Genomic DNA, 12379 nt, shown 5'->3' on the forward strand with positions numbered 1-12379 from the left:
CTGGATGATAGGGGAGGGCACAGTGGGGTTCATTATGTTACTCAAATTTTGGTTGTGTATATGTTTTGGATATACTGCCATAATAAAAAAATGAAGAAAGAAGGTATAGGTCATTGATTTCCATATAATGGTATCCAAAAGGTCCCTTTAAACCCCTAAAGTTTGGAAAGTCGGAGATGGTTGTACAACCCTCACACAGTCAAAATTTGCTAGTCTAATGGAATTGCATTTAACTCTCAGAACTCTTCTGGCACCTGATATTAACAAATCCAGCAATGTTGGTGAAAGGCAAGTTTTCTTTTGCACCAGAAAGGGTTGTAAAGGATTATCAAAGTAGGTCACTCTGTACCAAGAAAACCAGTGCCATGTCCTTAACTAAAGCCGTGTTTTTCTTTTTCCATGGGGAACTCTTACTGTAATTTGATGTTAAAATTAAGGTGCTCAAATGTTTCCTGACTCTTCCCACTAACTTGATAGAGGATTGTGTTCAACTTTTCTGTCTCCTACCACGAAAGGGCATTTAGTACTGCAGAGAGTAAGGGATGGAGGCAGGGGAAACTTACATGGTGATCTCTTAGGTGACTCTTGAAGAAAAGGCTTTACAAATTATATTGATTGTGTGAGTAAATGTAGTAATAGGTCACTTTGAACATCCTAAATATATTACAAAGTAGAAGAGGTTGAAGAGCCTCTGAACCAAACATAAATGTGAAAAAGTCTTTGTGGTAATATTAATATAAGAAAATTCCAGGGGAAAGGAGCTTTGCAATTGTTTGCCAATTAGCATCAATATTCATCTGACTGCTAACCTATTTTATGGTTAAACATGATTATAATATAGTTCCTGCCTATGTTCCTGTGTTCAAATGTTATCATTTCAAAGGTAGTCTACTGGGAGGGTACAGACTCTCGAAAGCACTGATTTATATAAACAGACATCTATCTCGAGTTTGGGGAAAATGAATGAATAAAAATGGTGGTTGGTAAAAACTAGATACAATAGCGACTCTCAAATTTCAGAGTAATGAGGAAGCTGCACTTACCACATATTCAGGAGTGGGAAAAAACATAATTTGTTTAGAGGATTATTACCTTTTAAAAAAAAAATTAATAGTTTAACCTCAACTCTCAAGAAAAATAAGCAGTAGTACCAAATCCACCCACCTATCTATCCATCACTCACCCATCCACTCCTCTATCCATCTAGCCACACATTCTTCCTCTATCCCTTCGTCCACCAGAAAGCAAAGGAAAAATAAGGGGATAGAAGGAAGACAGAAGTGAAAGAGGAATGAGGAGAGAATGGGGGAAGTAGGAGATGTTTTATAAATGCATGATGTTTACTTTTTAAAAAATTATACTGTAAGTCACTGTCATAATGACAAGTGAAACATAGCAATAATTTTAAAAGCAGCTATTATTTCCAGGTTTTGCTATGTACCAGGTACTTACATATTTTATATGAATCACCTTATCTAACCCTCACAACAACTCTATGACATGGGTACTATTATTATCTCCATTATAGAGATGAGGAACAGAGTTTCGGAATTGGCCTGTCCATCACAGCTAAGCTGTAGTATTCTCTTCTTTGGCTATAAACCATTTCAGATAATACCAAAAGTACTCAAGACTTCTCTGTAACCACAATGGAGCAAGACAAACAATAACAAACAAGTGCCACTCCATAATCTTATCTGACCAGAAACAAAAATGTGAACAGTGTACAAACATGAATGTGATCAAATATCCCCCTATCCTGGCTAATACGGATTAATATGGGTAACTGCTATTTCTTTACAATTCAATAGTTTTATGACCTCATTCTGTTCTTATCTTCTTGATAAGAATTATTAATATATCCAATCACAGAATCACCCTCAGCATCCAATGCAGAGCAATGCCCTATTTTCTTGCACCCTCAATAAAATTACCTAAGACAAGCCAAGTCCTGTAAGTGCTTTACAACACCTACTTACTGAGCTGCCCTATGGCTCCCCTGGTACATGTTCTCCCTTGTTACAGTGAATCAATAAATCTACCTTCCCCTCACCCCCCCACCCCCCCAATAGGTGTATTCCTAGGGAGGTCTTTGGCTGAAAGGCATTGACACTTGTCTATTTGGTTCATTGGCAGAAGCTCAGGGGATACCTCAGGATATTTGGAGACCCCACAGTAGGCAGTCAATGCAACCAGTTGTAGATAACAGCTATGTGAACAAGGAGGAAGTGCGCTCTTTTCACAATGATCCTATGTCTCTAATCTTTTTCTCATTGGGTAACAGCTCCACTATGATTAAATCATCCAGAAAGCCTTTTCTAACTTCCAGATTATAATTTTACAAGTTGAAATAAAGGAAGAATGGTATTATAGCAAGAGATTCTTGATATCCTCCAGGTATTATCATGAATGAGAATACTCACACAATTTTAGTGTCTTCACTCTCAGGTATTGATTTTGCAAGTAAAAGTAGCAAGTGAGATACTCATAATGTTACACTTCATGATTGCTGGGAAAGTGGGGAGTGATCTTTTGACCATCCCTCACTCTTAAAGCAGATCTAAAATGTACCATAAGTCTCCACCACCATCATCACCATCACCACCACCACAACAATCTTCAGTATCATCCTAATACCACTGTAACAGTTTAATATGGTTAGGAACTCTAAAACTAGATATTGCATTATGATTGTAATCTGCTCTGTACCTGGGTGTGATTAAGTTATGATTAGGGCTTTGATTGGGCTACATCGTTAAGGCATTGAGTCCCCACCTCTTGATAGGTGGGGCTCGCAGATAAAAGGCATGGCAAAGGACAGAGTTGAGGGTTCTTAATGTTGAAGTTTTGATGTTCACATTTGATGTTGAAGCCTTAAGCTGGAGCTCTGGGAAGTAAGCTCATGGAGAAAAGAGAAGCCAGCCCCAGGGAGAAAGGAACCTTGAACCCAGAGAGAAGCAAGACCCTGGAAGGGAAGAATCCAGGAAGCCTGAACCCTCGTAGCCGTTGGCAGCCATCTTGCTTCAACATGTGAAAATAGACTTTGGTGAGGGAAGTAACTTAGGCTTTATGTCATGGTATCTGTAAGCTCCTACCCCAAATTAATACCCTTTATAAAAACCAACCAATTCCTGGTATTTTGCATAGCACCTCTTTGGCTGACTAATACAACCACCTACTGTTTTTTGAATTTTTTTTTCTGTACCAGATTTCAAGTTAGGTACATTATTTCATTTAATCCTTGGTACAACTCTATGAGGATGGTATTATCTCTCTTTACAGATTAGGAAACTGAAGCAATGATGTTAAATAACCTTCCAAACGCGTAGGCTCAGGATTCAAGACCAGGATGATCTGTGCCAGGACGTGCACTCTCAGCTACCACATTACATTTTATCTATCTCAATACTCTTTAAGCTAACATGATGAAAATGGGGAAGAAAGAAGTGGATTTGGCCTGACTCCAGTCCCAGCACTTTGAAGAAAACTTCATACAGATTTCTCAGGTTCTTACTTCCAAAGGTGGTTGTATTATTCTTGAAAGCTTTATGGTTTTAGAGGATTTCATTTGTTTTCATTAATTACAGTTACTCCTTGAAATGACAGACTATTAAGATAATTGGTAGAAAGGTTTCCAAGTAGATGATAATGTTCTCTGAAATTAGCAACCCAAAATGCACCTCCCATCAATCAACAAAAATAAAACAAAACAAAAACTCATTAATTTCAGGCTAACTTGGGAAGATTTTCTGATAATTCCATGAACAGACAAGTACTGAAAGCCGTGTGAAGCATGTGCGAAGCACCATGGGAAATTCAGAATTGAATTAGATGCCAATTCTTCTGCCTCCAAGTAACTTAAGAGTATAATAAGGAAGATTTGAGACATAAACAATAATCTTTTGATATAAGCAAGAAAGTGACAGGAGCTTTACAAAAAGTGGAGGTGAGGTTTCATGGATGTTCTGAAACTACTACTTAAAAGTACATCTGTGTTTTAGATACCTTTATTGCAACTAATGAAGTTATATCTGTTAAAAAAAGAATTGTACTTGTATTCTTTTTTTCTTCTTCCCTTCCCCCTTCCCTGCCTTGCTGTTTTTGCTGTCTATATCCATTCACTGGATGATCTCCTATATCTATTTCTCTTTTTTGTCTTCTCTTGTCGTCCTTCTCTTCAGGATTCACTGGGATTCGATCCTGGCAATCTCTGATGTGGAGAGAGGTTCCTTGTCAATTGCACCACCTCAGTTCCTTGTCTCTTCTATGCTGTACCTAGACTCTTCCCTTCATCTCTCTTTTGTTGCATCATCATCTTGCTGTGTGACTTACTTGTGTGGGCACTGGTTCACCGCATGGGCACTTCAGCTTGCTGCTTGGGCACTGGCTCGCCATGTGGGTACTTGTGCAGGCACTCAGTTCTCCATGAGGGCACTTGGCTCCCTGCGCAGGCACTCAGCTCGCCGCACCGGCACTGGCTCACTGTGTAGACATGGTCTCTCTTCTTCTTTCTCACCAGGAGGCCCCAGGGATCAAACCTGGGTCTTCCCATATGGTAGGCAGAAGCCCTACCACCTGAGCCACATCCGCTTCCCCTGCGCTTATATTTTTTAGGTTCTTTACTTCATTTGTCTAATAATTGATTTTCATTCATTTTATAAAATACTAAAAAGTGATGGAGTGTAAATAACTGGTCCGTCACCACTGACAGTTTGAGAAGCAACGTATTTTTTTTTTTAAGATCTATTTATTTCTCTCTTCCCCCTCCCCCCGCCCCCATTGTCTGTTCTCTGTGTCCATTCGCTGTGTGTTCTTCCATGTGCACTTGCATTCTCATAAGGCAGCACTGGGGATCTGTGTCTCTTTTTTGTTGCGTCATCTTGCTGTGTCAGCTTTCCGTGTGTGTGGCACCACTCCTGGGTGGGTTGTGGTTTCGCACAGGGTGATTCTCCTTGCGCAGGGGCCACTCCTTGCATGGGGGGCACCCTTACATGGGGGCATCCCAGTGTGGGCTGGCAGTCATTGTGCACAGCAGCATTGCACATGGGCCAGCTCACCACCTGGGTATCGAACCCTTGGACCTCCTATATGGTAGGCAGATGCTCTATCTGTTGAGTCATATCCGCATCCTGAGAAGCATTATATTTTTAAGCCATACGGTTCAACTCAGGATGTTTAAGTCCTATCGCTAATAATTACCATACCATACCTTACTTATTAGAACCAGTTTTGATATCCATTTGGATATATACTATGCCTATATATGTGTATATCTGTATAATACTTACATATAATATTTAAAAGTCATAAAGATATAAGTTTACATTCTTCAGTACTTCAGATAGCAGGTTATTTTTTATACTTTGGTGAATTTTATGTATTCTCAGAAGAAATCTCTGCATCAGAACACTGTCACATACCATGTCTTCAAAAATAAACAAAGCCAGAGGATTATGATGACAGCCTTTACCATGGGGCATGTTACCCAGGTTTTGTATCAACAATCACAATAAACATATTTCCTTCGGAAAAAAAAAAGATGACAATGAAAGGCTATCACTGCCACCATGGTCAGTGAAAAGAGGACGGGGATGCTGTACTGCTACTAATTTCCTCAGTTCTAGAACACTGCCTGGCATGGACTAGGTACCCAATAATTGCTGAGTGAATGAAACCATATTTAAGAAAAAATAATTAGACAATGGATCTTAGTTAACATTGTAGTGAAGATGCTGGAAGAAGACATTTTTTTCAGAAGACATGACATTTCTTTAAAGGAAGACTCCAGATTCATCTTAAAATTTAGAGTGTGCTTGCTTATGTGTGCAGAGAAAAGGCTGAATTGAGGCTCTGCCACTTACTAGCTATGTGACCTTTTTATCCTGCCCAAGATTCAATCTCCTCACCTGGAAATGGAGATAAAAATAGAATTCACCTCATCAGCTGGCTGTGAATAGTAAATGACATGACATATTAAGCATTTCACTCATGTCTGGCACTTAGTAAACATCTAGTAAATGTGAGATAGCAGTATTAAGTTGAAGCAGATGAAATGGATGATATTCCACCATTTTAGATCTACAACAATGGCAGTTTCTTTTGGTTCAACTGAAGAGTAATGGTGCCTTGCTTCAAATACAGTAAAAAGCATTTTTTTTGCTCAAAACAACTCATCAGGCAAAGGCTGAATATACTTTTTTTCCTGTTACCTCCACTGCTTTATCTGCAACCATATATCTCCTGGAGCTATTGGCAGGGTTACAAGAAGTGCTATACAGAACCTGGGAAACATGACCTGTGGTGAAGGCTGTCATCATAATCCTCTGGCTGCCTGGCAGGAAGGTCTGCCCCTCTACATGCACGGTTAAGCTTAACTGTTTCAAGCTGGGCCAGGAAGACAGCAATAAGGAGATCTACCCACAATGGAAACCTTCAAACATCCAGAATGTATAAAGGAATTTCTATAATGCAACAATGAAAAGACAAACAGCATAATTTAAAAATGCACAAAGGAATCATACAGACATGTCTCCAAAGAAGATATATAAATGTCCAATAAGTATATGAAAATATGCTTAATATCATTAGCCACTAGGAAATTGCCAATCATAGCTATAATGAGGTACCATTCACACACACAAGGATGTCCATTATAAAAACAAACATGCAAACAACTGAAAATAACAAGTGTTGGAGAGAAGACTGAGAAATTGTATCTCTAGTGCTTTGTTGGTACAAATGTAAAATGGAGTAGCCAGGATGGAAACCACTATGGCAGTTCCTCAGAAAGTTAAATATAGAATGTGAACTGGCAATTTCCTTTCTAAGCATATACCCAAAGAAAATGAAAATAAGGTCTTAGACAGTTACTTGGACACTAATGCTTATGCTGTATTATTCACAAAAGCCAAAAAGTGGAAACAATCCAAGTGTCCAACAATAAATGAATGGATAAACAAAATGTGGTAGATATACATAAAGAAATTACTCAGGCATAAGAAAGAATGAACTTAAAAGACATACTGCAATATTGAAGAACTGTGAAAACATTATGTTCTATGCAATAAGGCACATAAGCACACATATTGTGTGATATCACATATAGCAAATTCACAGAGATAGAAAATGGAGGTTACCAGAGGATGGTGGAGGGGTACTAGTATGTGTTTGTAATAATTAAAACAAAAAAAGAACTAAGATTCTTAGTTCCCATTCACCAAATACGGGGTGAGAGATGATTCAAGCAACAATAAGGGAAAAATAAAAAGAAATGTTCAAAGATCCTGTGGGCCTTCCTTCTTTATTTTTTATTTATATTCTTAAGGAATATTGGTCTGTAATTTTCTTTTCTTATGGTATTATTATCTGGCTTTGATAGTAGGGTAATGCTGGCCTCATAAAATGAGTAACGGAACGTTCCCTCCTCTTCAATACTTTGGAAGAATTTAAGCAGAATTAGTGTTAATTTTTCTTGGAATGTTTGCTAGAATTGACCAGTGATAAGGGAAAATATATAGAACAATGGAATCAAATTGAAAGTTCAGAAATAGGTCCTTCATTGATGGCCAATTGATTTGTGACAAGCTACCAACTCCACTCAACTGGGAAAGAATAGTCTCTTCAACATATAGTGCTGGGAGAGCTGGATATCCATATGCAAAGAATGAAGGAGGTCTCTTATCTCACACCACATATAAAAATTAACTTAAAATGGATCAAAGACCTAAATGTAAGAATGAGGACTATAAAACCCTTAGAGGAAAATGTAGAGAAGTATCTTCAGGATCAATAGCTTCTTAGACTTTATACTTACAGCATCAGCCACAAAAGAAAAAGATAGATAAGTGGGATGTCATCAAAATTAATAATTTTTGTGCATCAAAGTACTTTATCACAAAAGTAAGGCAATAATCTATTCCATGGGAGGAAATATTTGGAAACCACATATCTGATGAGGGTTTAATATCAAGAATATAAAAAAATCCTACAACTCAACAATAAAAAGACAAACAGCCCAATTAACAAATGGGCAAAAGACTTGAAGAAACATTTCTCCAAAGAGGGTATACAAAGGCCTAAAAGTATATGAAAAGCCACTCACCACCATTAGCTTAATAGAGAAATGCAAATCAAAAGCACAACGACATACCATTTTGCACCAGAATAGCTACTATTAAAAAAAAAACAGAAAATTACAAATGTTGGAGAGGATGTGGAATAATAGAGGCACTCATTCATTGCTGCTAGAAAATATAAATTAGAAGACAGTTTAGTAGCTCCTCTGAAAGCTAAGTATAGAATTATCATATGACCCAGCAATCCCACTACTAGGCATATACCCAAAAGAACTGAAAGCAGGGACTTGAACAGATATTTGCTCACTGATGTTCAACAGTGGCATTATTCACCATTGCCAAAGGAAGGAACAATCCAAGTGTCCATCAACTTATGAATGGATAAATAAAATGTGGTAAATATACACAATGGAAAATTATCCATCCATAAAAAAAGGAATGAAGGTTTGATACATGTGACAACACGGATTTATTTTTTAAGTGTTTACATAGTACAATCAAAATTTTTCGAGAATTTGACCAAGCAGGCTCACCAAGATAATTTTTTCTGTGAAGGTAAAATCTGTCATTAGTTCCGTCTCAGTAGTTCTAGGACCTCTTCAAACATCTAACTCTACAGATGAACTCAAATGCCTATAAGCACAGCCACATCCTAACAACTCGTCCTTTCTCAGAATGGCTCTATATCAGGGGTCCTTAACAAGGGGTCCATGAGCTTGAATTGAAATTAAAAAAGAAAAAATATTATTTTTGCGGGACGTGTTGGTGTGGGTATGCTATATTTATTAAATAATACAGAGGATAGTGTGGACTTAGTAAGGGATCTGTGGTTTTCACCTGACTGGCAGAGGGGTCCATGGAACAAAAAAGGTTAAGAACTCCTGCTCTCTCTATATTTTTTTAAAGATTTATTTTATTTATTTCTCTCCTTCTCCCTCCCCCCCATTGTCTGCTGTGTCCATTCGCTGTGTGTTCTTCTGTGTCCGCTTGCCATTTGTCAGGTGGCACCAGGAAACTGTGTCTCTTTTTGGTTGCATCATCTTGCTGTGTCAGCTCTCTCTGTGTGTGGTGCCATTCCTGGGCAGGCTGTGCTTTTCTCATGCAGGGCGGCTCTCCTTGCAGGGCGCACTCCTTGCGCATGGGGCACCCTTATGCAGGGGTGCCCCTGCGTGGCATGGCACTCCTTGCGTGCAGCAGCACTGTGTGTGGGCCAGCTCGCCACATGGGTCAGGAGGCCCTGGGTATCGTACCCTGGGCCCTCCATGTGGTAGGCGGACGCTCTATCAGTTGAGCCACATCTGCTTCTCCCAGCTTTATATTGAAGATCACAAAACTCTAAAGTTCTCCTCATGAACCACCGTCTCCTAGTCTTCAATTTCTCCATTTCCCCCACTGTTCCCCTTTCTACTCTCACTGGGACCTCCAGCCTCCAGACATTCCCCTCATCATTAGTCCATCAGCATTAGGTGGAACCCAAAGGCCAGCCTCATAAGCACTAGGAACAAGAAAAATACCTAATTTTTATGTAGCATTCCACAACTCAGAAAGGGTTTTCTCAGGTGCTTTCTTATTCATTTTCATTTGCAAAAGGTCTTATTATTATCCGGCTTAGAGGAATAGAAAGGGAACCTTGAGGACCTCTTAAAAGCTGCTGAAACTAAACTGCATTGAGTTATTGGCACTCTGTCTTCTGTCTGCCTCAATGGCTCTAAAGGCAAGAGAGTGGCCAAGGACTGACTGGGCACCTGTGCTTCCAACTGTTCTCAAAAAAACAAAAACAAAACCTGAAAAACAATAATCAAACAAAAAAAAAAAACCCCAACTGGTCCACAAAAGGCCTCAGCACATGGCTTCAGTCTTGTTAGCACTGGATCGCAACCAAACAAGGAACTATATTCTGAAAAGAAATATGAACTAGAGAAAGTGGTGAACAATCTGCATGGCGGTGAGGCAATCAAAAAAATAACAATTGTGTTAAACCAGAGTTCTACTTGTAGCTGGCTTATGTGATTAAAAAAAGTAACAAATTAAAATAAATTAAAACGAAATCTAACCATGACTAAAATAGGTATTGTCTTTTTGCATAAAACCATCTCGGAAAAGTAACAATGATGCAATATATATAAATCTTCAGTTAATTTATTCCAAGTTTTTTCCAGCAAGCTTCATACCCTTATCCTGTATTACATACCATCTGTCTACAGTGAATATTTAGTTCTCACCCACAGCCTACTTCCTAACCCTCACAATAAATGTATCTCCTTAAAGGCCAGAAAAGTATTCCTTCAGACCAGAAGAGGGATAAGAACTTACATTTTAAATAAACCAATAACATTACTTTATAATCTCCTACTGCCATCTGTGTTAATGAAGCAGCACCAGCAGCACCTTCACACTCACGAACAAAAGTAATGGTGCTTAACAGCGACAATTCTTACCAGTCAATCAGATGGCAAATTTTCTAGATACATCAGAGAAAGAAAACTTAAGCCTGTTACCTCTAAGTGACTTCGCCTCTCGGCAATCACGCGTTCATCCTTGTTTCCAAATAGTTTCTTTGGGGGGAATTCAAGGGTAGCCAGCTGAAATAAATATTTTAAAAGGGATGCATTAATATTATACCTATGATCCTCGAGGTAATATTCATCTATTATTTGGAATCTCTATCATGGGCTGAAAAGAGAAAGAGACTGGAAGTTTAAAGACAGTGGGTCTTGTCTTGCTTTGCCACCAACCAATTGTATGACCTTAACCAGATCAGACAACCCTGGGTGGATTCCACAGTGGTCCAATTAGAAGACAGGGCTATGTGTGAAGATAGACTAGATTCTAAATATTGTCTCAGGCAACACATCACATTCTGTGCCAGATGGTGTTTCTGAATTTTGGTTTTTTAAAACTCAAGTTTGTTCTTTTACTAAATTCTTATACTAGAATTCAATTATTTTTGTATTGAGATGAAAATGAGAAAGTTCAACCTATGCATTACCTGAAAATTCTGTAAATAGTTCTCAGACCATTGCTAAGGTTCTTCAAACACTGCATATCGCCTTTTCTCAGTTACTACTGTAAATGAAGGCTGCCCATGTGAAAAGGGTATTTTCTCTGAATCTTTTCACCTTATTTCCTAGAAAGTGAAGGCTTTAGAATTCATTTTAGCCAGGTCTCAGAATTTCAGTCATTTTCCTTATGCTTCTCTTCTTGGAGGTATACAAATTGTAATAATAAGATAAGTTTTAGTGCTGACTCCCAGGCAAGAAAGGTCTCTAATCTCAGGAAACCTGACCAGCTATGTCGCTTTGGTTGAATGAGTGCTAAACAGCAATAATTGCTGGTGTTAATGAAATTCACTATTTCCTTCCGTCCTCACCTTGCTGGATTCCAACAAATTGAGAAACCAGTGAAGCATTATCAAGAAAAAATTAACATTTCCCTCACAATATAGGTCACAATATGTCACACAATTCTTATTATATACATATGCAAATCACCAAGTTGATTTAAATTTGTATTGCCAAAGAAGGAGCAAAATATTAAGAACTAGCATCTGCATTTACAGTACTTTAAAAGTTTAGTATCCAAGTATGAAAATATGTATAGAAAAATGTAAGTGAACAACTTGAATTTTCAAAATCTGAACACATGTGTAACCAGCACCCAGATCAAGAAACAGAACCTTGCCGCACCCCAGGAACCCCCAAAGTGCTCCGTTCAAGTCACTATGCCGAATACTAATGACTTCTAACAGCATACAGTTCAGTATTTCCCATTTTTGAACTTCATATAAATGGAATCAAACAGCATGTCCTCTCTTGTGTCTATCTTTATTGGCTCAACAGCATGGTTGTGAGATTCATCCATGTTGGTACAGCTATAGTTTGCTCATTTACATTGCTGTACAGTATTCCATTGTGTGAACATTCCACAATTTATCTACCCATTATTTGGTTTGGGGGCTTTTGGTAACTTTCCAGTTTGGGGCTAGTAGGAATTGTGCTACTCTGAACATTTTTCTGTAGGTCTTCTGATGAATATGGGTATGCATTTCTGTTGGTCATATTCTTGGGAGGAGAAATGCTGATGGTTTTACTAACTGCATATCCCAAGAGCAGTGTTTGAAAGATAGGATTGCTCCAGATCCACACCAACACTTGGTATGGTGGTCTCAATCATTTTAGCAGTTCTGATGGGTATGTAGTAATTTCTTATTGTAGTTCAAGTTTGCATTTTTCTAATGCCTAATGATGCTGAGTATTTTTTCACATGCTCATTGACCATGTGAATAGCTACTATTGTGAACTATC

The 12379-nt window shown here is 38.4% G+C and overlaps 1 protein-coding gene across 12 annotated transcripts in view; it reads right to left on the reverse strand.

Annotated features, from left to right (window-relative positions):
* KIF16B (kinesin family member 16B) overlaps window positions 1–12379 on the reverse strand; it is a 321124-nt gene that overhangs the window by 38208 nt on the left and 270537 nt on the right. For 11 of the 12 annotated variants that reach the window (XM_058287591.2, XM_058287585.2, XM_058287593.2 and 8 more), the window contains one exon: window positions 10574–10657. The exons of the other annotated variant lie outside the window; for it this stretch is intronic. In XM_058287591.2, coding sequence (XP_058143574.1) covers window positions 10574–10657 — 84 coding nt within the window. The remainder of the gene's footprint in view (window positions 1–10573; window positions 10658–12379) is intronic. 12 annotated transcript variants of the gene reach the window in all.

The sequence above is a fragment of the Dasypus novemcinctus genome, chromosome 24 (genome assembly GCF_030445035.2).
Source record: "Dasypus novemcinctus isolate mDasNov1 chromosome 24, mDasNov1.1.hap2, whole genome shotgun sequence".
Lineage (NCBI taxonomy): Eukaryota > Metazoa > Chordata > Mammalia > Cingulata > Dasypodidae > Dasypus > Dasypus novemcinctus.